The sequence below is a fragment of the Gavia stellata genome, chromosome Z (genome assembly GCF_030936135.1).
Source record: "Gavia stellata isolate bGavSte3 chromosome Z, bGavSte3.hap2, whole genome shotgun sequence".
NCBI lineage: Eukaryota > Metazoa > Chordata > Aves > Gaviiformes > Gaviidae > Gavia > Gavia stellata.
In genome coordinates, this window is record NC_082637.1 from 15,467,741 (window position 1) to 15,495,188 (window position 27,448).

Here is a 27,448-nt window from a genome sequence, read left to right on the forward strand (position 1 = left end):
TCAGCTTTGGTAAGGCTACTCCTTGGTGTAATGGCTTACATGTTTGCTGTCATACAGTGAAAACATTCAGGAGTACAGTGAAGAAACAGAACTCACAACATCCTTTTATCCTGCCCAGCCACTTTCCTTCTGGGTTGTCTGTGAGGCGAATGATTTCAATCTCATCCCCCTGTTTGACAGTCAGCTCATTCTTCCCTCCCTTGTGGTCAACACAAGCTCGTGCCTGATGAAGGACTTGGATGGGTCCCGTTAACTGCAGAGAAGAAGAAACAAAAGAAATCACAGATGTGGAAAAATGGAGTTCTTTCCCAAATATTCAGATAAAAGAGAAAGTAACTGTAATGATGATTAGTCATTTCATTGTCATTTAAAATAGTCTAGGTAAATAAACAGAAAGGCATCACTCCTGTCCCCAACCACCCAGTTTAAATTAATAAACAGGAACAAAAAGAGAGGGCAACGGCATAGCAGTAGAAGTGACTGGCAAAATCAGAGAAATGCAAAGACTAAAACCAACAGGCTAACTATGGAGCCTTTCACAGGTTCACAAAACACGTATTTAATTCCAGTGGGCAGCCCCATGTAGTTCCAGCAGAACTACTTATATGAGTTCATTAACATAAAGAAGTCTACCACATAATGTTATGTGTTTACAATTCTACTCTATAAATGATCCTACAAGTACTCACAAAAGATGATCACACTGTTAACTGGAATTCAGGATTCTCTTTGTGAGATCTTTAGCGTATGTTATGGAGAAACCACTTTGGATTTTAGTATCTGTGCCTTTAAGATATATGTGATCTTGCAGAGGCATGTGTCTGCTGGCAATTACAGACTAGTTCAGGAATATGTATCCTGTATAGGTGATGAAGAAATGGGAAAGAAAATATGCACTAAAAGATATTTGTTTGCATTTAAGGATAATAGCATACTTCAATGGCTGCAAGACAGCAGTCTGAGGCAGTCAGTGCACTAATGCCTACACTTCACAGGAGTGTTCTAAAAAATAGACTTGGGGCCTGAGAAATGCCAGCTAACCCACTATTATTAACTATTAGTATTTTCCTTTAATATTTGCTCCTTAAGTCATGTCAGTCTCTAAACAGCAGACCAAGGCCATGACGTGAGAGAATCACTGTGGCTTTACTGTGTACAGAGCATAATAGGAAGAAAAAGAAAGCTGCCCACTATGTACAATGACACTGAAAGAAGCACAGTGGAGCATTGTGAACAGGCATTAGTTAACAGAAAATGGCTGGCAGATTTGTAAACTGTGGTAGCATGCTGACCATCAGCTGTATAAAAATGATATAAACCAGAAAGAGCTGTCTCATCGTTTAGCCCCTAGGCTTTGACAGTGACTGTAGCTCCCCTACACGTGCCTTATTCCCTTCCTCCCCATTTAGGCTCGAAGTCTCTTTAGGTCCCTTTAGACTAGGGCAAGGGCAATGTGTTGCAATATAATGCTGAAATCTCTTAAGGGCTAGATACTGTTATACCTGACTTCAGTGAAGCAAAAAACACTGAGTATGTGGGATCCAATTCCCACTTTTATTAAAGACTTTTGATGCTATACTAGTGACGTAAATCCTTTTTAAACAGAGGAGTGAAAGGAAATGTTTTTAAGGCTTTTTTACATAAAAAGAACGTGAGAAGGGATTTTAACAAAAACTGTATAAGCACTGAAAAAATGTCTTTGCCCTCAGTACAGAGGCTGAAGTGAAGCATATGCCAAACATAAAAGGGTAGCTTAAACCTTTATTCAGAATTTATCCAGGTGCTTGAACTACCTACCATAACAAATAGGTTTGTAGCCAGCTGAAAAGTTTATTTTGAACTCAACAATGCTAAATAATATTTTTTACATGGCCAGATTACAAAACAAAAAGCTTACTTTGAACTTCTTCCTTATCTCCTGCTCTTTCTTTTCTTTTTCCTTTTGTTCTTTCTTCTCTTGGTCCACTCTTCTCTTTTCTTCCTTGTCCCGCTTCTTCTCTTTTCCCCTTGATCTGAAAGTGCATTGCCAGGACTGAATGTAGCAGTGAAGCAAATCTCACTAGAGCTTTCTTAGCCAAGGTTAACAAAGAATGACATGTGATGGAAAAAGACTTCTCCCAGTGAAATCAAAACTACGGATTCTAAATCCTACTGTGGCTGCAACAGATAGAGTAAGCAGCCCTTTCTCTTATATTGCATATATAATTTAAAGTGGCTGTCCTCAAGAGGACAGTATGCTAGAAAAGGTTATCTGGAGGTAAGAGACTGGCTCTACATGTGCATGTCCAGACATCTCTGAGCTAATTTTGGCAAGCAAGCTTGGAAACTAGTAGCGGTCTAGGTGTTGTGTCACTGGCTGCAGCTGTTAAATATTTACCCAGGCCATCAGTGGTTGATGCAGCCTGAACTGAAGCTTGAGCTACCACTGGACTGCGGTTTTAAACCTAATTGCACCCTATTCCAGCAGTCTACACAAATGACAGTCAGTCTTCTGCACTGCATCTTAAATGTGCCTATCACGCCAGGGTACATTGCCTGCTGTGTCTCATGAACTGGATGGTACTGAGATCTGGGCCCTGGGATGTAATTAGGTCTATAGCTATAGCTCTGCCGTTTGCTGCCAACAGTTTGGCTGGAAGAGCTGTGCTTTACAAATGCTATGGAACTGATTGACTGAGGCTCCCTCCTCTTCCTTTTTTGGTACTTTTGCTAAACTGGTATGTTCAAATTATATTTAAAAAAAGACCGAATGAGGAACACTTGTTTTGGTTATATAGTTTTAAAATTATCTATTTTCAAAGGGAATTCAGGAATAAATTTTTGCTGAAAGTCATTCTACATCTGAAACAAGGTATTTTTGTGTAGGAACTTTAGGCTGTTGCTTATTCCAAGGGAATTAGACCTTTTCTTTGGATATTATCATTCAGTGAATCCCATACTTTTAGATATTAGCAGGGCAAGAGACTCCTCAAAGTAAAGGACTAACTGGCAGAAGAATGACCAGAGCTCATATTCTGGCTCTGTAGCTATGTTAGGGGACTCAGGCCATGAAAACTGTAAATCCAGCCTCTCATAGGAGTTCTAAGTACATTCTAGAAAGCAAGAAAAACAACCACAACAGAAGATCTACCATAGTACCTAGGAGCTGAGCTTATTTTTCCTCCTAGGCTGTAATTTCAAACAGTAATTCAGACATGTTCCTTAGACCAGAAATCAGACTTCTGTTATCTAGATCACAGTAACCACATGGTTTTATTGCCGGAGTTTTTCCAGCCCAGAGCATAGCAGATGTAAGCAGGAAAGAACCTGTGAACAACCTGACTTTCTCTAGGTGAAATGATTGAACACAGTAATGCCTGTCAGGGACTGCAGTGGAATCCCACTTTTGTGCCATATGAAGTATCTTTGTTACCAAGCTTTTAGTAATAAAGATACAATAGGTTAGAGTTTAAAATTACTACCTGATGTCATTTATGTCTTCATACATCTCTCCATCAGTCTCTTGGCCCTGTAAGAAAAATTCAGTTTTCAATGGCCTATATACATTTGGAAAGACATGAAGAAAAAGGACCTGTTATGTAAGATTCATAGAAACTATATAAAACCATTGACAGCAAAATGTAAATACAAATTAATTTAATCTTCCCAAACCAAGTTACTACATTATTCAAACCCGCTATTCTTTTTTTCTGACTTTGTTTTTATGATACCACAACTATGAAGTCCTGGCTTGTTACAATCACACTAGCACGTTGCTTAATCTGAAGTAGATGTTTTAATTGCACTGTTAGCCCTGGAAAGTCTTTATCTATGTTGATGATTGCGCTGGTATGATGAAGGTGCCAGTGTTAGCAGTAGTTAAACTGGAAGGCGAGGGATCTAAATGGGACTCAGATTAGGGTCCCAGAGACTGTTTTAGCCCTAATACAGCCAGGTATTTAAAGACATGATATAAACCTGTGCTTAACTGAAACAAGTGGTTTATTACTAGAATAGAACAGGGCCCTTGTTTCTGGAAAATTTCAGTGAAGTGAAATGAAATGTCAGTGGAAATAGAAGGGGTGGTTTTGCTTTTTTTTAAATCCATTTTTGGTGTCTAGCCAGCTTTAATAATTAGTTCCAGTTTGCTCTGCTTACCCGGTTTTATTTCTGTCCTTCACAATAAGTAAGTGCTTCTATAATTTACTGTCAATATACTGACTTCATTCTGCAATTAATTTTCGAATGCATTGAAGGGATTTTACTAAATTTGTAAGTTTGTGCTAAGAAGGATAGATTAATCATGGAGGATAACACTTACCCCCTCTGTATTTCCATGACCTATATGACAAAAAATAAAAGCACAATATTTATTTTTTGCTGTACAGAAAACAATTCATTCTAGCATTAACTATTTATAAACTGCTAATATACCAGTGATATTAACTAGAAATATGTGCAGGCTTCTGGCTTTTAATGAGGGTATGAATGCAAAAATCAGAGTTTTTCCAGGTTGTTTTTGTAGTATACCGTAAACTAAAAATATCTACGAAATAGCATATTTCACCATGTATTTTTAAAAGTGGAAAATTTGTTTTAAAGATTCTTTTGTGACATTAATTAACTTAGCTATGCTATTTGTTTGCAAAAATGCCGATTTATATGAGAAAGTCATTGTTAAAAACCTAATAAATCTAAACAGACCTCAAAGAACTTGTTTGCACCAGCCCCACAGCTGAATAAAGAGGCCAAAGGCTCTTTTGCTAAGCCAGTCTCTACCCTGAGCTGCAGGAGAAGAAAGTCTGTGAATCTCCTGCTTCCTCCTTACTTTGCAGGTGGGTAGATAAGCAAAGAGCTTGGGCTTAATTTTAGCTCCACAGCCCACATCATTGCTGTATGGCAGGGATGGCTAGCACACTGTATGATGCATAGCGTGCCTGGCACAGACCAAGTCCTCTTGAGGAGAGATCAGAAGGCAGATTGAAATTCTTTGTGTCACAATCTGCTTCTCTGGCTGCTCCTGGTACAACGTAGCAACTCACTGCCTCTTACTGAAGGCAGACCACAAAGCAACATTAAAAGCACAAGTCAACAATTTTTTTTTTTAATCAAGATTAAACAATGCCTGCTTCACCAGAGCACACAACTTCAACTCTGAAAGAGCAGCGTTCATTTTGTTTCAGAGTTCAAAATCTGGTAATTTAGTGTCCCAGCGTATTTCTAACCAAACAAATCGGGGGGGTGGGGGGGTGGGGAGGGGGGTGGGGGGGAAGAGAGAGGAGATATTTAAAGCAGTTCCTGAGAGTCTATCATATTAATTATAGAACAGTTAATGTTATGAGACAACCATCTTCACCCATAAAACTGCAGAACCAGCATAATTAGTTACACAAGTCACTCATTAATACAATATGCTTTTGCTTATCTTATAAATACAATATTCTTGCAGCTTCATATAGCTGCAGTCAATTAAAATGTATGCATCTTACCCTGTGACACAAATTCAACATCATCATAATTTTCTTCATTGTCTGGACTTCTGTAAATATGAAAAAGTGGACATGTGAAACCTATGAAGATGGTTTTATGATTGTAGTTTCATTCACCATTGTTCTGGTGCTTTTTTCAGCTTTTTTATACAATGTCTGGACAGTCTGTTGAGCCCTATATGCTACTTAAGTACCCACGAGATTCCCTAAATTGTTCTTCCTGACTGCGACTCAGTTTTTCTCATGGGCGTACCTTGATCCTGAGTATAAAAGGAGAAAATGAGCCAAAGGCCCTCAGATACCATGGAGATGAGTGTGGTATGAAAAATATAATAGGCAGATGGGCTGACTGAATGGAAAGAATCTGTTGGGCTTTTTAACCATCTTCGCAGGTGCAGGCTTCTTACACAATGCACAAGCAGAACGCCAGACTTTTTCACAATGTTAAATATAGCTCTAAGGCTTGCTCCTTGACTTGTAGATCTTAAAGTCTAAACAAGGGACAAGAGAAACAGAGGTATAAGGTTAGGCCAGGTAAAAGGTCTCTGATGTTGTTAGATTTAAAAGTGCTGTCAAACTGAGAGAAGCAAGAAATGGAGAATGTAACTAATAATAACATCAGGGACTTTCAGCTTTATAATACCTTACGATAGTTGAAAGAAAACTAGGGCTGACAGTCATCATCAAAGAGGTGTAATTAAAGAAAGGACTTGAAAGCAGAAAGTGACCTATTAAAATTGACTGGATAGAGAAAGCAGCGAGACAAGGTGAAAGAAAACGTGTCAGCACCCAGGCATGCATTTTCAGCAGAGGGGAGAGTCCAGAGGGCACGCAGGAACGGGAGAGCAGGAGGGCAATCTGGAGGTAAATTTTGCAGGTCCTTGAAAGCAAAGAGGACACCCTAGGCTCCCAAGGGTTTGACAAAGAGGGTATCCAGAAGGGCTTCTGCAGGGGCCGCGGAGCGGCTGCCGGCGCCCGGCGATCCGGCCACTAGATGGCGCGGTGATGGCAGTTTCCCGGGGCCGTCACCCGGCCGGGCGGGGGGGGACGTTTCCCGCAGCCCCGAGCACAGCAGCAGCACCGCTGGACGGATGTTGTCACACCATCCGTACCAAAATACAGTATGCGTGCTGACAGACGTGCTCTCTAATGCCCAATTTATTCTCCCTGCCTGCCGTTTGCTGCCGTCTGCAGTAACTGCTGGCCAGACAGCAGCTCATTATTTAGGCTCAGCTTGTTTCTGGTCAGTTTTGAAACTAGACCAAAGTGCTTTTAACACTTTGTCACTGGGAGGTTCCTGTTTTGTACACAGCTCTTTGAAGAAAGGTAAAGAAAGGAGCCCCATGTGCGACAGAGTCTTCTCAGTGTTATCACAACAGGTCACGACGCAACTTCTGATGCAGTTTCACAACCAGCGCTAAGCTCAGTACCTCTGGCTTGCAAAGCTGCTTCCCGGGGTATCAACAGACCTTACCTTCCTGGCCCTCTTCACCCAGTAAAATGCAGGGGAAAGCTTCAGTTATTGATACAACTGTTTTTCTATCAGTGTATGACATCTTTGAACCCTTCTGGATTAAAAAACCCAGTGGGATGTCTGTTCCCTCCCCCCTCCCCTTAGCAATACGGCAGAAAAAAGTGTTGTTATAGGTAAGACAATTTAGGGAAACAACTGAATAGATGGAGGGTCCAAGCTAATAAAAACTAATTCCAAACAAGCCAGGGACAGGGTAGGACAAGGGAAGTGGTGTGGGACCTCATTCCCCCAGAAACCTGGGACACCTCCAGCCTTAATCTGCTGCTACATGAGCCAAGTAATAGGCAGAAAAAGGTGAGAGAATAAAGAACTTGGGGTTTATGTTCACTTACATTGTTTCAGAGGTGGGCTTGATGTTTCTGGGAGGCAGGCTGGGAGCTGCTGCAGACTGCAGGGATGGGTGAGAGGCTGGTGGAGGAGGTGGCAACTGCGTAGCAGAGTGTGGTGGAGGTACAGGTGGGGAGACTGCTGCTGATGCAGGTGCTATCTGTTTCAAACCTTCATTTTTAGGGTCTGAAAAAAAGCAGAACAGACTGAATTTATCAAGCAAACAGCTGAGGAAGTAGCCGTACTGTTTACGTGAAGTGTTAGGATAAAATATCAGTACTGCACACACCCCAGAGCAAATATATTTTGCTGAACCTGCTTCTTAGATGTTTGGTGCCTTATCTTACCAGAGAAGAGAGGCTCTTCCTAGAAGAATGTACTGCCTGTAGAAGGCCTTGAAAATGTCTTTGGCAAGACATGAACAAGACACAAAAACATCAGTTCATCCAGTATATAAGCTCTTGTGCTTTAAAACTAAACTATGATTTAATTCTACAGTTTGCTTGAAAAGACCAGCTGCAGAGTTTCACATTCACACTGATGCAGTCTTGCTGGAGTTTTCCTTGCCCAGAGAAGGAGTTTCAAGGGAAGGGATAAGTGATGAAAAAATATTTTGGCATTGCTTAAGAGGTGTGCAGATCTCTGTACATCTTCAAATACATTTGTAATGTAAGTTGTAAAAGGCTAGACTTAATTTTCTAGCAAGCCCATACTAGAAAAGAGGCAGTTTGAGAAGCTGCACGGAAGCTACACCCTCAACAAACAGGTGCAGCCTTAAAAACAAGATGATAGAGTGCACCAGGCACAGAAGCCATAATTACATGAGTGGGCTGGTGTGCATGTGTGCTGCACTGAATTCATGCTCCATGTACAAGCCACAGCCAAACCATAGTAACCATTGCTTTGAGAGTTCATATTGAGAAAAGTTAGTGAACATAAACAAATGAAATCACTATTTGGATGCCATGGTGTTAAACCTAGAATTTTATTTTAAGTATCATGAGTGGATTAAGAGTTACCCAGAAAGAATTTTCCCCAGCTGTATGGAGGGAAGTCCAATAAAATCTAAGGAAGAGGAGAGCAGAAGGAAAAAGCAAATTCACAGTTCAGTTAATACCAATTACAATCGAAAAGAACCCCCTTGTCTTCTGGAGATTTTCTTCAAGTTCACACCTGTATAGTGGAGATTAAAATCTTGTCAAGAAAAAGAAACTTTCAACCAGGTTGGAAAAAAGTGGCTTAAACACAGAACACGACAAATATTTAGTAGTGCTTAACATGAAGACTGAAAGTTACAAAAGCTATTGCAAGTGCTTGGGATAGACAGGAGAAGGGGAATCAATAACTATTTGAAGAACCTGTCATGCATCACATGGAAATCAAAGTGAAATTACCAAGCCTTGAAAGTTGTTCTTACTAACAAAGAACTCGAAAATTTCTGGATAAATTTGGCTTCATGGCTGCGTGGAGCAACTTGTCAACAGCAGTGCATTTGAAACCTGTTAAGTTCCTCAATTACTTAAACAGCAAGTACTAGAAGTCCTAACACTGGTGATTACACAGGTGAATTGTTTGGTGTTTTTGTTAAGGAACATTCATCTTGCAAAAGCAGACCCTTACAATTTAAGATATGCCAACACTAATGTTGTATGGTATCACATATATTCTTATTCACATATCTTTTTATCATTTTATTCAAAAGTATAGCCCAAAAGTCGAGTGAAAGAATCCTTTCACTTAGTACTGAGGAGGCTACGGCAGGGTTAATGTGTGTCAGCTGGAGAGAGCCCAAAGGAGAGGAGTGAGAATTATTAGAGGTCGAGAAAACATGAATTCCTGGAGATATTGAACAAATAGTGGTTGTTCAGGGAAATATGATAAGACTGAGGGAGAACAAAATGAATACTTAAGTCTCTGGCAAAGAAGAAAGGGCTAATTTTTTTTTTTTCTTCATGTCCACGGTGGAGAAGGCAAGAAGTAATGTGTTTAAAGGCCAGTAACATTTCTTAGGAGGCACTTTTTAATAGTGAAGGTGGAATTTCCATGGCCTGAGGTCCATTGAAGAGGTAGGATAAACTTACGGCATGAATAAGTTCTAGTACAGTTGTTCTTACCCTATACATAGGGATGGACCAAAAAACTTCTTTACGTCCCTTCCAATTCAATGATGACATCCTGTTTGTTGTCCTATATTTTAGAAGACATCACATTTAAATTACTTGTCCCTATATTGAGCCCAACAGCTGGAGATCTACTAAAATATAATTTTGACTAAAACTTGTCTTCCAGAAGGATGTCCCGCTTATTTGAAGATGAGAGAAAGAATGTACCACTACAAAGTTTGTTTGGTTAAATTCACTAACTGTTAAAATCTGCATCTCATTGTTTTCTAAGTTTATCAGGCTTCAGACTGTATTATTTTTATTTCTACCTTTGCTTACTAGATCAAAAACCTTTTTATAACCACTGTTTTCTACCCATAAGGTACTGATACCACTGAACTCAACCAATATCTGAGTTTTCTTATTGTTAACTTTAAAGATACAACCTTTTTAATCTCATCTCAAGGCATTTTTTTTTCCATCTAGCTTTTGTAGCTATTGCTGTAACCTCTCCAACCTTTCTAGCACTGAAAAAAATCTGGCACTGGAATTCTACACAGCATGCACTTGTCTGCCACATTCAGTGACAAAAATTGTAAGTCGTTCCTCATCTGGCCATATCTCTACTGGTTGCATCCAAGGGGTTTCAGTATTTTCTCCGATTGTCATCCCTCCTTCTGTTTTGGAAGTGCAGATACCTCACTATCAAACTAAGGCCCATTAGCAAAAAGCTTTTATTCAAAAACTTTGTAACTATATGAAGATTCCTTAAGGGTAAAACTCCAAGAATTTAATGTTACAGGCTGACAACCATTATGCTTTGGACTTTTCCATCACATCGTTGTCCTTACTCAACTGTAGACATGTTTATGATGTCAGGATTTTTTCCCAAGGCATTAAGCTAATTCTATGCTACGGTTCACATTTCTTTATTCTACACATATATTTGCACTTGAGTAAAGACAAACTTTGTTTAAATGAGCAAAGATTACACATGATTGTGCTCTTGTTGTATCTGAGTCTCTGAAGACTGTGCGTTCGCATTTAACTCTTCACACTCTTTATTCATCCATAGACTTTGTCAGCTATAATCTCTGATTGTTCTAAAATCCCTGGTAAATAACACTGACAATCTAAGCATGTATCTGCAAATGAATTCTTTTAAGCAGATTCTAACTAAATAAAGAAGCCAGAAAGGTTTTTTTGATAAAAGCCATGTTAATTGGTATTAATTATACCCTCAAACTTTTGTGTTTTAACAGGTAATCCTATATCAGTTTTTCCATGGTTGTATTTATGTTGTCCTACTACAGTGTCATGCATATGCACAACATGCATACATGCATTATGTCATCATACAGCATTACTTCATTGCGATTAGTTTGTAGGACTAAGGTAAAAATTTTGCTCAAGTCTCTGTGCATAATATTTCTTTCATCTGATGTCTCTTGAGAGCCAAATCCAGGCAATAGGAAACTGAGCCAGGAAAGGACACCACATGCATTTTAGATTAAGTGCTTATTTTTAAGTATAAGGTCTGAACAACCTGTCCCTTTTAATTTATGTACATTGCTGGAATCTAACAATAACTAAATGATCATCATATTAATGGAAACACTGCTTCTTTATTTTCTAACTATTAGAACTGACTCTTCCCTGCCTTTAGAGTTGTAATTACCTACACTTACACTGATTGAGAATGATGTGGGTGTAAACTGCTTTAATTCTAATACTGAAAATAATAGGATGAGTTAGGTAGGAAGGTGACATTCAGTATGAAAAAGCTGTTATAATCAGGCCCGCAGAGCCAAAGCTATCACAATGTTTCAGTAGTGTTTTGGTTCCTATTTTAATGGAGCATTTCATTTTGACTCTGGTTCCATCTTTTTGTGTCTCTGAGACACTTAGTATTCTGAGGACATAGAAAGGCTCTGTGTTGGTAGTGGAACTGAGGTCAGGTCTGGACACTCAGAACAAGAAATCAAATTGAAACTACATCCTGGCTTCACATGCACCCAAAGCACTCTCATCACAGGAAACAGTGTTAAGGACAATCACTGCGTGGTAGCTTTGACCACTAACACCTCAGTTTCCAAATAGCCTCTTCTCACTTCTTGGGACTCTCAGCTTTTTCACATGCTGTGCCGTACTGAAGAAACATATGCAGAAACTGAAGCTCTTCACAAAGAAATGAAAGAACAGATGAAAAGAAATGAGTTCCTCAAAACCTGTGCAGCTGTATAGCGGCTAACAGAAACTTGCCATAGGAACTGTCCATAGAAAGTACCAAATATCCCATTACACTGCTGCTTGTGGTATTAAACTTCTTTATTCATGCCCAGAGCTTCAGCACTTACAGCAGAACTGCACACAGAATACTGCAAACACTTCTCTTGTATTCTTGGGGAGCCTTCTCAAACAACTTCCATACGTGCAGTGAACAAAAGGTCACCTACATTCTTGGAGAATGTTTATTTATCAGGAAGTTCAGGACACTGAAGTTGTCTTGATGTAAAACTTGTGGCTTTGACCCTTGCCATTTGTGACTTATGAAAGGGAAATACTGATACGTCTTTGGTAGCTAATATAACATCTAGAGAAAGATCCCATCTTCCCTTCATGTCCAGATATTCTGTGTTCAACAATCTCAGGAGAAAACAACCTGTGTATAACAGTACTCTATAATTTCCGTGCCCCTCCTGTATGAACTCAAAGGGAAACTAGTAAAAAACCCAAAATAAGTCCAGCTATATGGAACCCATGTACTCTATGTAGTCAAAAGCAAGTTTCAGGGAAGGACAAGAAAAAGATACCCATTCTCACCTTGCTAAAATCTTCAGTGCTGTCCTGAGATGCTAATACCAGAAATATGTGGCAAACTGAAGGGAAATCCCAGCAGTGCCTGGAGTCCTTACTGGAGTAACACATGCAACAAGCAGTATTTGGTGGGATAGGAATCTTATGGGAACCAGTACTTTGGCCAGGGCCAGTTCTCCCCAGTCATTTTCAAAATTGCAAAATAAATTGGACCCATGTGCAAGGGTGATATGGGCTCCAGTACTCACAAAGCTGAAGTGACATGTCCCTATTTATCCCCTCCCTAAATACCATGGTATCTCACTGCTTGGATAAGAGGTTGGCACAGAGGTGAAGAACAGTATCTAATTATCAGCCTGAGCAGAACAGAATCAGTCAAAGAAAAAAAACATTTTTAGCCCTCACACCTGCAGCTTAACATCCATTGGCTGAAGATACAAACCTTGACGATCAGTTCAACCTGTATTGCAATAGAATGCGATTACTTGGCAAAAAGCTTTTAACTGGCAACAACAAATAATAATAATTTTGATAATCTCCCTTGAAGTAGGAAACTACCCCGTCCTGGCAGAGGGTGGTCTGGCTTCAGCTACTCATATTTTTCTCACACTTTGGCTGGACTGCAGTAATAATGTATACATGCTCTCAAAGTCAATAGCGCTTAAAAAATTCCAGTTAGCTCAGAACAGCTGTATTGCATGTTATTAGCAACACACTCTTTTGCAAATGCATTAGCCTGGCCTCCAGTCTTTACACAGTCCAGACTTAACTGCAAAGACTTAACTCTTAATTATGTTTAAGTTATCAGGCTGTAGCATCTAAGCCTTCCATTGCCTAGATTCAGAAATTTCTAGTCCAAGATTGCATACTAAACAAGACTGGAACTGAACATCAATGCATATCACACTACCTTCCATTTCAAGTTCACTCTGATCACATCTACTTCACCATAAATATATAGCAAAAGACATATATAAGAAAAACCCTTCTGTAACAAGGCAGTCTCTTGCACATAGAGTGGAAAAACTGTTTCTTCACTTTGTATCCTAAAAAGCAGACCATCCCCCTCTTTCTTTGGCCTAGAGTATGGCCTTTGGCAAGACCTTATTCCCTTTGACCCCTGATGAAGTGAGCTACTGATGAGGTGTTGACCCATTCTGCTTTTATTAATGTAAAGAAAACCTGACAAAGAACAGTTACTGCAAGGTGACTCCAAACATTCCACAGGACAAAAATGCCTGGAATTTTAAATTTCTTAATGAATTTATTTAGTTTTTATAAAAAAAGGCTCCAGGATTTTTCAAGCACTTACACTGTCAAAAGTTTTGTATTTTGAAAGAAGCATCCTTTTATATAAAACAAAATGCTTTTGAGCTACTCTGCAAATGCAACATCGGTTTTCAGTTTTACTGCAAAACATTTCACCATTTCTACATGCAAGATCTTTGAAGCTTTCTGGGTTTTACAGAGGGTTTGCTAAGAACCTGCAACAACCTCTGCAGCAGCTGATCACCCACTTCCTACTTTATTCACGATGTGCAGAGATCTGTTCTCTGCTCTGCTTCCCTAACCTGCATATTCATACAGATACAAGCCATGGTTTCAGGTTTCACAATTATGCTGCTCTGGAGCTGCACAAAGCAAGCAGGTACACTTGCAGCATTACTGAACCTCAGTGCTTTTCATTACGCTGTTGTCAGACATACTGTAACAACAGAGACACAAAGATTATTTGAGACACTGCTCACAAAGACCACAGAAAGTTTTTGGTTATTGCCCTCCTTAAGTCCAGACCCCACTATAAGAAATGCCCGGGTACAATCTTTCTTCATTTTCTTTACTTTTATTCTCCTCATCAATCCTGATTCTACTCCCAGTTAGATGGTAAAGCTGCTTTTTCAGCTTTGTACAAAGGAAATCACCTCCAAAAAAAGGGGGAACTTTGGAGGAAGGGAAAAGGGGAAAATAGAGACCTAGTACAGGTCTCCATCCATTTTAAGACTACTTTGCTGGTAGTTGCTCATACATCATGAAAAACATGATCAGAGCAGATGGAGAATTTGTCCTTTTTTAAGCAGAACTTCTCACTGATCTCAGCTGGGAAATACTGTTTCCAGAGAAGATGCACAGACTACCTCAAGGGTATTTCACATAACACTTAACACCTATTTAATGCCTTATATTCTCAAAATGACATAGAGGTGATGTATTAAATCCCAGATCACATATCTGGCAGAGAGTTTTTCCCATTCTATGTGAGAATGTAGAGAGAAACAGATAAACAACACCCAAAAGTGAGCATCTAAATGTACATTTAAGGCTGACAGCTGAAATATGTTAAGCATGCACGTAATCTTACTCCCAAAAGAAAACCCACAGATTTGATCCGAAGTACTTTGGTATGTAAAAGCTTGCAGGACTGAGCCTTATCGTGACTAAATATGAGGTTAGATATTCAGAAGGCTTCATCTGGGCAGTGCTGACTGGCATAAGGAAAGTGATTTCAAACTACAGATGCGTGATCATACACAGAAGCCTATCCTTATCTAAAGGGGAACAAAAAATTAATCCCCAGTTGAACTATAGGTGAACTTTTCCATTGTCTGATAAAACCCCTTAATTATTACTTCTTTTTTAATAAGAAAAAATTATAAACCTGAGCCAATTAATTTTATATTGTATGGTATCATTTCATAGGCAAGAAAAAAGAACGGTAATTGGAAGCATTCAGAGATGGAGGACATGTAAGATAGCAATAGTTTAAAATAAATCTTTGGTAAATCATTTGTATTTGAAAGAAAAGGCAAAAGAAAATGTGTACAATGATGCAAAGGCAAGCAAAAGAAAACGTACTGGAAGAAATTTATTTAAAATGCAACTATTTATTTCCCAAACCATCAAATTCATGAAGGGGTTGATAATATCAAAATCCTATTATTCAATCTGAAAAATAATTACATTATACATGCAATGTATATGCAATTCTAGTTAAAAATTAATCATAGGAGTATAAACACTGATATGTAAAACAACAGTTGCCTAAAAAATTGCCATGCAACAGTCTTGCATTTAAATAGTGGGGTTTTGCACATTTTCTCTTCACGATCTGTGAAAAACAAACATCATTGTTCCAAATACACACATTTTAAGAGGGTTCAGTTTCAAGTGGAAACCAATGACCTCAGAAATGTTCATTAATAAAATGAACATTTTAGGATAAAATTAATTGGTAGTATACTGTTTCAAAAGCATTCTAACATCTTTATTATGAAATGCTTAGTATTTTGTTTGTTTCTATTAGTATTGAATATTTACTTTAGTATTTAATAATTAAGATCAAAGCTTTCAGGAATGACTGGCTGTTTCCTATAATGAACTGTTTGGATGACTAACTTAATTAGTCAACTTATTAACTTGTGCGTTGTTACCCATGTAATGCAACCAAATGTCAAAGATTTCATTAAAAGTGTTTCTTCCTCTGAACCAAAGTAGGTCTAGGAAATAAAAAGATGGAAATACTTGCTCCAGTATTGTATTTATTGTCTCAAATTCGAACCTTATGCATGCTGCATAGGTTTTACATCTGTGGGCCACTAAGGACGTATTATTGAAACAGTACAGAGAAATTAAGACTTCCCAGCTCACAGAGAAATTTCAGTACATATCAAACTTCAAATATATGAGAAGTATATGCCAAATGTTCTTGCAATTATGAGTAAACAGACTACAAAGCATTTTTTTGGGGTTGGCTAATGTCCTTCTTGTACTGAGGGGCCCAAAACTGAACACAGGATTCGAGGTGCGGCCTCACCAGTGCTGAGTACAGGGGCACGATCACTTCCCTACTCCTGCTGGCCACACTATTTCTGAATTTGTATTCACATTATTTTCTGGGATATGGACAGGTTTCAGAATACTCGCAGCTTTGGTACAGCAGAGCTACTTGTGTACTGTGACTCATGTGATGCAACCAGATGATGAAGGTTCATCAAAAGTGTTTCTTCATGTGAATCAAAATAGGTGTAGGAAATAACAAGATTTCAAAGTCTAAAACAAGGAAACATAATTAAGCAGAGAGAATTACTCAGTTCCATCAGTTTTACCATTTTTTTCTCTAGCAATTTCCTTTCTGTCCCCTTCCATGATAAAGCAGTAACTGTCTGGTTTTTTCCTCCTTATAAATTCTCCTTTCTAACTGGTGTTCTCAATACTCCTTCACAAAGACTCCTTTTGTATGTGGTGTAATCCCAAATCATTGTGTTAAACCCATCCAGCACTGACCCTACTGGAGGGTGGACACTGGTTTCTAACATAGCATAACACATCATGTGTTTCATTCAGCCCTTTGCAGAAGTCCAGACCTATTGAGAGGATGTTACTGAGAGAATATGTTAGGCATACACTTTCATTCAAAACAGAAGTCACCTCAAAACAATTCAAACTGCACGTCAATGTGTATTTGGAATTGGTAGTAAGTGTTTGTTTAGGCTTACTCAACAGGATTAACAGGTGTATTTGCATGGTTTATCTTGAGTCCTAAATTCTGCATCTTAGATTTGGAAGTCTCCGCTCAGGAATGATTATAGCTGACTCAGTAGGATTTAGCATAGTCAACTGCAGGAATGACTCTAGAATTCATATGTAGACTATAAGAAGTGTATACATGAGAAAAACATATTTCTGTGCCTCCATGCTATGATATAAACAACCTATATCTTACTGTTAATTTTACTAGAATCAGATCATCTGGAAGGGAATAAGTGTGCCACGTAAGGCCTAGCAAACAAAAATGGAGATATTTAGGGGAAGATCTATGAATGTGCCAATTGCGGAAGCTATGACAATTCACAACTGAGAACTGTCCTCTGGTGGTTTGTTGATGGATAAATTTTATTCCTTTTTAACTAGTAACATACATTAAGTTATTTGGAAGATATTGCAGACTATTGTGGCTCAGGAAATAATCAAGGGCAATGAGTTTAAATACTAATTTGCAATACTTTTTGTGTACTTTTGCTTCCTAATGCACAGCAACAGCAAGTTGTACCCAGAACAATCTTTTGCAGGGAAATACAAAATGTTGGTTTCTCTCAAGACTTATTTTATCTATAGCTTGGATTAGATTTATCTATTTCCTTAGGCAGATAAATAACTTGTCTCATTCATATTTCTATCAGTATGGTTGCATTCATTTTTAAATTGCAGTGATTTATCTTTTTCAGTGCTGTTAGCCATACTAGCAGTTTAATTTGTAGTCTTATCCACACATTTTAGCAGAATTATATGGTGAATCTTTGACCAATTAAAGGTAATGCTCCAAAACCTTCAGTGTGGCAGAGTTTCCTCCATAGCATTAATATTCTTTGCTGTGGAGGCTCTTAAAAAATCTGAAAAATTTTCTCTCTGACTGAAGCAGACTGAAAGCATGTGTCCACTCTTTGCTTATTGAAAAATTTAGTGTTACATGCATATCCTGTAACTAAGGTGCATGTAATTATAGCTGGAGAATGAAGATGTAAGCAAAAAGACTAAGGGAAATTTAATTCAACTCGTCTTTTGGAACTTACAGGTTGAACTATTGAAAGATGGCAAAAAAAAAAAAAAAATTGAAATTAGAAAGGAATTCAAACCTCTTTTTTGAAACTGACCTTATTCTTCCTCAAGGACTTCAAAAATTCATTCTCCTGTTTCTCAGAGGTGTAAAATATTTCAGTATAATGCTGCTGAAAGAAGAATCATTTAGGTTCTCTCACTTTCAGAGACGGAGAGAGAGGAATGACCCTAGAGGAAAGCTGAAAAGCTTTTACATTCATTTCCACTAAAAACTACATACAACTACTCATCCAGATTTTGTAGTTGCTTTCAAGCAGATCCTGCAAAGTTAAGTTCTTGACAGAACTGTGTAATCATAATTTCAACTTCACTTCCATAGTTTTCAGTTAAATGTATGGGGGACCAGTAATAATAGATATCAACATTATGAAATCTAATAAAAGACTAGTAAAAAGTCTTGAAGGTTCTTCAAATTCCCACAAATAGTCTCACTTCAGCACATTTTTATATCACTTGAAAGTCAACATTTTAGCTATGTATAGCAAAGTTCAGGCATTATTTTGCACATAATTATTGTGCTCTTCTGAAATGATAATTTTGACGTTTTCTTGAGCTGTACAGGGTTTTATGGTGTGCTATAGTTCACTTGTGCAAACAGAGGCGTCACATAATTACACACAGCTACCCCACCCCACCCTGAACAGTATTGTTTGATAACATCACCTACTTTTAGTTTCATCTGTCTTAGAAACAGATGATTTGGCTCCAGTTACAATTCTTTTTATCCCCTTACACCTTAATACTGAGCTGTTGCATAACTTTATCCAGTCTAGCACTGAGGTAAGAAAAGAAAACCTACATTGACCTTTTAAGTCCAGATTCTGCAGTAAACAGCTGTGACATCCTGTGACAAAAAAATCCCCTATTCTTTATAACTTTGGAAGGTGCTGTTTCATCTTGCCATCAAGTAAGAGCAACAACTTTCTGGTTCTAAGGGTCTTTGCAAAGACAGTTAAGACACTTACTGTTCTCGGGAGTGGTGCTTGATTTTTAGCTACTTTGCTGAAAGGGTGTTGTGATAACTTTGACAATGCACGTCAAATTTTAATTCCTCCTGTTCCTCTGGTTGACTTACCCAACTCAAATAGCTGTGGCACTGTGCGGGTACACAAACCATCACAGAACAGAACCTCAACAAGGGCTGTAGACATAATGATAACCCAAATTATAAATCATGAGAATTTTCTTACATGTCTTCTTTTCTCCTAGATTCTGTACAGTTTCCTTTTGTTTCCCCCAATACTGTTCAAAATACTCTCCCTAGCTGAAGCCCCAGTGTTGATCATTCATAAGGTGTTCAGAGGTGTTTAGAGCCCTAGGGACTTTGAGCCTTCAACTGACTTTATGTGGGTGGCCATCTGTACATGCACAATCCCACTGAGGTCAGCCCAGGTGCAGCTCTCCTCTGAAAGCAGCAGTACAGTTGTGGCCTCACATGGAAAGCTGTCAGCAAAATTACTTTGCCTCTCTTCTTTTTTCTAACAAAGTCCTGTTTGCACTTTGGGTATTTATTATAAAACAGTATCATTAGTATTACTTTCTGAATCTAGAAAGCACATGCATCTCATTGATTCTGAGCTGACGTAAATACGATCTACTCTCAGGGAAAATTGCTGTAATAGGACATAACACAGGAATTTACCAGACTGCCATGTATTCACAGGCCCAGACAGGAATTTCTTAAAGCCTGCCTTCACTGGAAAACAGTAATGCATCAATAGTCAAACCTCCCTCAGCAAGACACTTGTATCTACAGAAGTTTTATCAAGAAAAGTTTTTCAGGACCAGGTGAAAATTTCCAATCTAAAGCAAGGCCAACACCAAATCAGCATCCCTTAGTATTCATACAGGCATGGTGGACAGTTTAAATCCTTCTTCCACAGGTGACTAAGACTGTTGCAACTAAGGTAAGCCCTTCAGCCTCTAACGTTTAAAGTTATTTCATGGCCAGTGAATACTTGATCATGAAAAAACCGTAAAGCAGCTTTCATGGGAAAGGATAACAACCAAAGAAAAAGGGTCGAACTGATACTTCTGAGAAAGCGAAGTTCAAACTCCTGCTTTAAATCAGGCAATACAAGGTTTTCTTTTATTCTGTAAATCAGAATTTTCTTGTAATCTGTAAATCAGGCACATGCCCCTAACACAAGTATAACAACCGCCATGTGTGGAGTTTTCTCTTCTCAAAGGACAACACAAATCCTAACTCTTGCCCTAATACAGATCAAAACCCCCAAAGGTTAGATCTCGGAAAGCTTTGTTGGATGGGAAAACCATTTCCATTTGCTTAGTCTTCTTTTTACTCAGCACCTGAATCACAGCAGCAAATTAAGCAACTATGGCAAGATGCTGTTTATCAGGACAAAGTAATGAGCAGGAAGAATTTGTGCTGTGGGGGTGGCATCTTCCTGACATGACTTTGATTCTTGAAATGACAGTTTAAAAAAAAAAAAGAAAACAATTCAGTTAAACTGCCTTTCCAAAGCAGGTAGGTTTTGTCATTCGAGTTTAATGTACCAAGAGACCCAGCAGCGATGAATTAACTTTGTCGAGCTGAAAACGAGTTTGTTCAGGGTTCACTCTAGAACACTTGGTCATTCCACCAGAACTGTTCTATGGACAGTTTTGGCCACAAAGAAATGAGCTGCATTAATTAAAGCCAAGGAGAACATCAAGGTCTACATGCCAGCTCTACAGGGGAAGGCTGATGTTCACGGCCACTATGAACAGCTTCGTATTGATGTGGTTTTTAAATCTTTCAGTCTTGCCCTGACCCAAAGACTGTGAAGTAGAGAAGACCATGTCTGACCCTTCATTTCTACTTAGCTGGGTGTGTATTTTGCAACATGTTTGGAGAACAGCCTGTACCAGCACAGCAGCTCCATCCTTAGCTCATGTTCCCAATGCAACTCATCCAGGCTGGTGGCTGCACTAGTGCTGATTAGTGACAACTGGAGATTCTCCTTCTAGCAAAAGTTCTGGTATTATCCTTATGGCCCTGTTCACAGTATTCATTTTAAATGTATAGGACAAATATTTCAAATCCTCAGTTTTAAAAAAAGGATGAAAAAATACTTTGTGTCTCTAAATGCATGGGAGCCAGGAAAAAAAAAATTGAATAAAAAACAAAAAAATAGTAAAATAATTCCTCCATTAATTACTTAAAAATAAACTAAAAAATGTAGTTTTAAAAAATTAATTGCAGTTTTGAGTGTTTCCAGCCTTTGTCAGGACTTCTCAAAGTTCTCGTTAGCAAAGCTCTTATTGCTTTTGTTTAATCAAAACATTTGCTGGTGTCATTTGCTGAAAATGCTGCCTTTCCATTTTGAGACTGATCTGGTCACTTGAGTAAAGCCAGTCATGCTGAACAGTGCTTTATGAAGAAGGGGCAGCTGCTCAGAGTGTTGGATATTGGCATATTTGTTTTAAAGAGATACACAAATTTACACCAGTTGAGGATCTGGCCCTGATCATGGATTTGTGAGAACATTTCCACAACTGTAGGTTGACACAGGAAAATCAGAATGTAGCAGCTGTCAAGAAAGTACATATTATGTTACTGATACACTCCTAATTTTTGAGTGGAATTAGTAATAACAGAATATGTAGTTGCATGTACACTCTGTGTTTTCAGTGTGGCTTTCTTTAGAGAAAGTCAGCTCTGAGCTTTTCCCCTTCAACGGTCATAACCCCTATGAATGTCTTCTGTCTCAGGAAGGTCAGTCTCATGTGCATTCAAAATTGCTGAAGTGCAAGCCATATTGTATTCTAAATATAGAAGGCACAAGGACAAATTTTGTATGAATTAAATTACATGAATGTACCTGATGTACTGCACATGCACAGTGTGGAGTTATTCAGGGCATTTATCGTCAGCTACATTAGGCATCTAACTTTAACACTCTGAATCTCACCGCTGGGCATCTCCCCTTCTCACTGACTACACTGAAAATGTAAAGGTTTAAATTTGATCTGTTTAATTAAATCTAAGAGAGATGGTTAAGGCCCACTAACGTAGGTGAAATGCCCCTCATTATCAGAAATTACTTAGCTGTGTGTATCACCTGACGCAGTTAGTTGCAGGACATAACTGGTTAAAATTACTTGAGATAAAAAAATGTATGTAAGGATTGAATACATTCTTTGCTTCCTGAAGTCAATGCAGACAGCAGTACATTAAGAAAAAAAAAAAGGAAAAAAAAATTTAACACAATAATAAATTTTTATTTTTGTCCTTGTTTCTCTCATGCACTGAGATCAAGAACAGCTTTCCTCTGGACCCATACAACTTAAAACTTTGATTTTAAAATATGATCAGAATTTCTTATGCAGTCATAGTTCCTAGCACCTGGTGCTATAAGAAAAAAGAGAAAGCCTCCTTCAGCTACTGTAAAACTTCTGATAGAAATGTGTCAATTGGCATCACCCATTCCAACTGGAGTGGTTAATTTTAACTTTTCAGAATTGTGAAATACTGGCTAAAGGCTTTGGGGGAAAACTTTAACCCAAAAGTTTGAAATACAGGTGATTTAAGGGAGACATTCAGAATCTCTGCAAAACTGATCTCTCTTTCAAGGAGGTGACAGTGGATATGTGGGTCTAACTTCATGAAACTACATTTTTACATGAGATTTTCAAGGGCATATTCTGAGTCCCTCAGAAACAGCTTATAGTGTTGCTGGAACTTGTTTCATGCTGTGAAAGGAAACTGTTGAGGCAGAACTCTTTGCAGGAGTGGAGTCACAGCAATTTCCTTTTTTCACAGGGATTTGTGTCCTCCCAGATATTTCAAATGTATTTACAGAAGCTCTCATCACACACAAGACCATCTCAGATTTTACAGAAACCTAGTGACAAACCTTAATATTCATGCCTGGATTACCACCATCAGAAACTTCAGAGGCTTGGTTCTTTACAAAAAGAGCGAGGCAGAGCCTCAGGTCCTACTAACTGCCACACTACTGAAGTCATGCAAACCTAACAGAAAACACTAATTCCAGGAGATGTTTTTGGAGCCTGCATTCAGATCTGGGTATAAAATTGATGCAGCTCCATGTAGGAACTTAATTTTGTAATTCTGTAATTTTGCATAGTGTTCGAAGTGTTCAACTTTCTAAAAAATCTTTAAAATACAGCAACTTATAGGGTCATGGTGTGATTAGTCATTGTGAAAGGCAAAAAAGAAAAAAAAAAAAGTGTGGTTACTACAGGTTGTAGTACATAATTTTGGTGGCCCTCAAGCTGTGCCCAGGAAGTTACTGTTGAGAACAGGACACACAACATCAACATCTCATTTATAGGAAGGCAGGACTTAAATGTCTGTTGAGAAAAATACTTAAACTCACTGACACAAGTTATAGCTACATCTAAGTAGTTTTGAAAAACAAATAAACCCAATACAGAAAGCATTCATCCTACACTTTATCGCTGCGGGAGGGAGAATATAATTTTAATTTCTGTCCTGTATGAAAGACACGCAAGCACAGGTTAAAGCTTTAAGGGATTGTCTGATGCACAAATCTCATGTTATTTCTGAACAGAAGAGGGATTTCCACCTGAAATGAATCGGGTAGTAAACGCATGAAAAAGCCAATACCCGTGAAAGCAAGAACAGAGGGGACTCACTGTCTTTTGGGCTGCTTTTCTGGAACCTTTCCAAGTCCACGATGGGGGGTCGGCTGGGCTTCTGCGGGGGCTGGCCCAGCTTGAACAGCGGGGGCAAGGCTTTCCGCCTTGGGGTTCCTGAGCTCCTGTCCTCATCCTCTTTTTCTTGTGATCCACCTGTTGGCCTTCCTGAAGCAAGCGCTGTGTTTGTCTTATGGAGTTTAGAAGAAGAACCTGATTCTTCCTGAGTGATTTTGTTGACAAAGATGTTCTTGGCAGCACTCATTCCCTTTTCTTCAGTCTTCTCCTCCACATTTTTGAGGGTGCCTTGAGATGAGCTGGACCAGTGGCCAGTAGGCTTCAGAACCATGTTAGAAAAATGACTGCCTGCAGCTTCTGCACCACAGTTACTATTTTCATCCATTTCCTTTGCTGCTTTAAATGAGTGCATATTTGGTCTAGGGCCTGATAGTCCTTTTTGCAGAAAAACATTTTTATTAGAAGTGTCTTCGTTGTGGGAGATCTCATGGTTTAGAGAAGGTTTCTGTGCAAGAGGTGGTTTAGAGAAAGGAGGTTTGGGCTCATTTTCTCGTGTTGCAGACATGTACTTTTCCTTAACTCCAGTTACTTTTGAAAATGCTGGTTTTGCCTCACACTCCTGTGGTGCAAAATTTGATTTTGGTTTTGTTCCCAGAGGATTTTTTTCTTTCTCATGGGGAGCAGAGTTAAGGAACTTGTTCCCAGCAAGTTTTGGATACAGAGGCTTTGGCTCTTCTTTTGCCACGTCACTGGTTTTGGTGGGGGGTTTAGTGCATGCAGCTTTTCCATCATTTTCTCTGTTAGTTGCCTGAAGCTGAACCCCAAATCTTTGTGCCACTGGTTTCAAATATGGGGGCTTTGGATCCTTCTCTGTTTTATCATCGGTTGAAGGCTTGACAACCAGAGGAGGCTTAGGATGAACAGGTTTATGAAAGGTACTGGGTCCCGAAGGAAGAGTTGCATTTCCTTGACTTCCAAATTTCTCAAGTGCTGCTTTCCTCGTCTGCAATCCTGTATGGATAAGTTGTCCTGGGACTTTGAAGGGTCGACTGTTACCAGAAACATCCTCTGTGGGACTGTTACCCGTATTAAATTTCGCCATGAGTGACTTCACATCTGTCTTGCCATCCTACAAGCATAAAAAAAAGAAAAAGAAAGACCAGCAATGAGAAAGTCCCTGTTGCAATGTTCACACATACTGTACTTTAAAGAGTTTCCTGGTCTGAGGCTTGTAGTACTGCTGATTGGCTGTGGAGATATTGTAGCACATCTTCCTGTAGGGTTAGAGAAGCTGAGCATTTTGTTATATCTTTGCTGTGGTTATACAATCTTTTAAAATTTTCAGTGCAGGTACTGCCTTTGGAGAGTGGTCATGCAGCTCCTTTTGGACATACTATAATTACTCTTTATTTCTGGAACTGGCAACTGAACACCTAACAAATATAAGAAAATACATACTGCTTAAAATTAATGTATCCCTAAAAATATGAGTATCCTGCAGTGAGAAGCACAGACTGTACTAGAACCTGGATTATGTATCAGACTAGTGCTATTCCTGCCAACACTTTGGAGAACTTCAGGTTCCTTTGTGAAGACAGAAATTCTTCTGGTTTGGGGGATGTGTGTCAGTTTTTCTTTCCCTTCTCAGCAATTTTCTTCCCTGATGCTCTCCCTGCCCTTGCTTTGTCCTTGTTTCTCTTCTCCATTTTGTATCTGAAAAAGACTGTGCATGTGTGGATGGAAAATGAAACTATGTGGAGTAAAATAGGAAGAAATGACAATCAAGACACCCAGATACTATCAACGATACTTAATTTCTTTGGAAAAAAAAAAAGTTGAACAATTCCAAGTGGATAAAACCCAGCTTCATTCAAATGTTTTGACTGGTCAGCCTTATTATTAACTTTCAGGACTGGTCTTTAATACGAGCTGAGAGCGAAAACTCAATACATTTTAATTCAGTACAACCAAAACACAACACAGTGAAGGATGGGGGCAAAGGAGAGTGAGCTGGTCCCACTACGCTGGGCTGGGGCCACCTTTGAGTTCCAGGAGCCCTCTGTGGCAGGGAGTCCTTTCCCAGCCAACAGTGGGAGCAGGGGTGCAGCTATGGCAGATACGCTGGCATATCTGATTCACAACTTGTTTAAGAGGTATCTGTTTTGTGTGTGGAAGTTAAAATGTAAGACTAATGATATAAAGCAGGGATGTTATAACTAGGAAGGGCTCTGAATCATTTGTTTGGAAACAAAGGGATATCACTACAAAGCACAATAAATAGGGGTCTGAAAAAAATTTTAGAAAGGAGGTTGAAGAATGAACTATGTCTTCACTCAGTACAGTTCACTGGGTGTTCAGTAATTTTTTTACGTCATTAACAACAGCTTCTAAATTGAGATTTTACTCCTTTTGCCTTCCATTTGATTGTATCACATTACACAAATTGCTCCTTACATTGGAATAGTTTTACCTGTGACTTCTGCAACTTAAAGTTAACTTTCCCGGTCTTTCAGTATCACCAAGAAATTCAGTCTTTCCAAACTGTTTGTATTGTACTACAAAGTTACTTACAATAAATGCAGCCAAAACACGATAGACATATATGAAACTTATCCCCAGAGCACCATATTGTTATCTCTTTTGCACATATAGGGAAGGGAGGAAGTACACATTTACTATGGAGATTATCAGGTTTAAGCCATCTGCTGCTGGCTGACGCACATACATACACTCACACACACACACAATTACAATGCAGAGCTATGTATATGTATCACTAATTATTCAAGATTTCTCCCACAATACCTCACAAAGCACTGATTTTACCCACTTAAACAGAAAGTTAAGCTAATTGCAATGCCCAGAGAATAACAAAGCCTTTTGTCTCTGATCTCTTTTGACTTTGTACTTCCCAATACTGTGAACAAACCTTGCCCTAATCATGCATACAAGCTCTTCAAGAGTAAAAGACTCCTGGGCATGTGGAAGGGTTTACACTCAGCAATGTAGCCTTTTTCATTTACTTACAGTGGTAACACTAAGAATCAGAAGAGAGTAAGAAGCTCCATGAAATCTTTCTGCTTCTCTTTGATGTACGTCACCAGTTCCTGCTTTCATAAGCTATGTTATACTAGAAGCCGTATTGTGGATTCTAATGCACAGCCTGACTAGCCAGGTGGACAGATGGGGAAATGGGAAAAAGAGAGAATCTTTTATTTGTGGCCCTGCTCATGGAGTAATCCCCACAGTTTCTGTATTTCCATTCCCATAAGCTACAGCAGTTACCTATCCCATTAGCATATATAATAGGTTGTAAAACATGAAATAGGAACTTGAAAAGATTCTGAAGTGAGATTAAATTCACCCTACCATTCCCCTCTAAAGTGCAAAGTGTGTGTGGGACAGAGGACTCTCATGCAAGAAGTACTTGGGTTATTTTCTGAACTTTCTCTTTGCACGCTATTGGGAAACTCAGTGCGACATATTTTGGCTTTTCAGCTTCTGATCTGAACTGGAAGCAGCACATAAGGTGCACGGTAACATTTGCTTTGATATGAGATGGTTGCATTATTCAAATGTGTTTTCTCAAATCTAGAACAATACCCAGGTTTTAGTTCCCATGCCATAGATTCATCAAGGAGATTGGTATACGCAGTGCTTTCCCAGCCTCCCACTGCCTTCAACAGAGTCTCACACAGATACCAAGACACATTTGTACAGAATTCTTCCACAGCTAGATCTTCATAACACCTCAGTGTAAACAAATGCAATTCTCCATTATTTACAAAATAACTGCACATTTCTGTACAGAAGTACTGTGTAATGAGAACACAAGAAATATAAATGTTCCAGCTGTATTCTTCCTGAGTTTACTGTGAATATTCCAGTCTCAACTAGCAGCCTGATCAAAAAACATTTGTTTTGTTTTGACACAAATATGCTCT

At 38.8% G+C, this 27,448-nt stretch overlaps 1 protein-coding gene across 1 annotated transcript in view; it reads right to left on the bottom strand.

Annotated features, from left to right (window-relative positions):
- Positions 1-24,606, bottom strand: part of FYB1 (FYN binding protein 1) — a 43,363-nt gene extending 18,757 nt beyond the window's left edge. Inside the window, 7 exon segments of the mRNA XM_059833678.1 lie at positions 97-253; positions 1,898-2,012; positions 3,459-3,508; positions 4,301-4,320; positions 5,469-5,518; positions 7,335-7,515; positions 23,487-24,606. Of these exon segments, the coding sequence (XP_059689661.1) occupies positions 97-253; positions 1,898-2,012; positions 3,459-3,508; positions 4,301-4,320; positions 5,469-5,518; positions 7,335-7,515; positions 23,487-24,606 (1,693 nt within the window).
- Between the last annotated feature and the right edge of the window lie 2,842 nt (positions 24,607-27,448).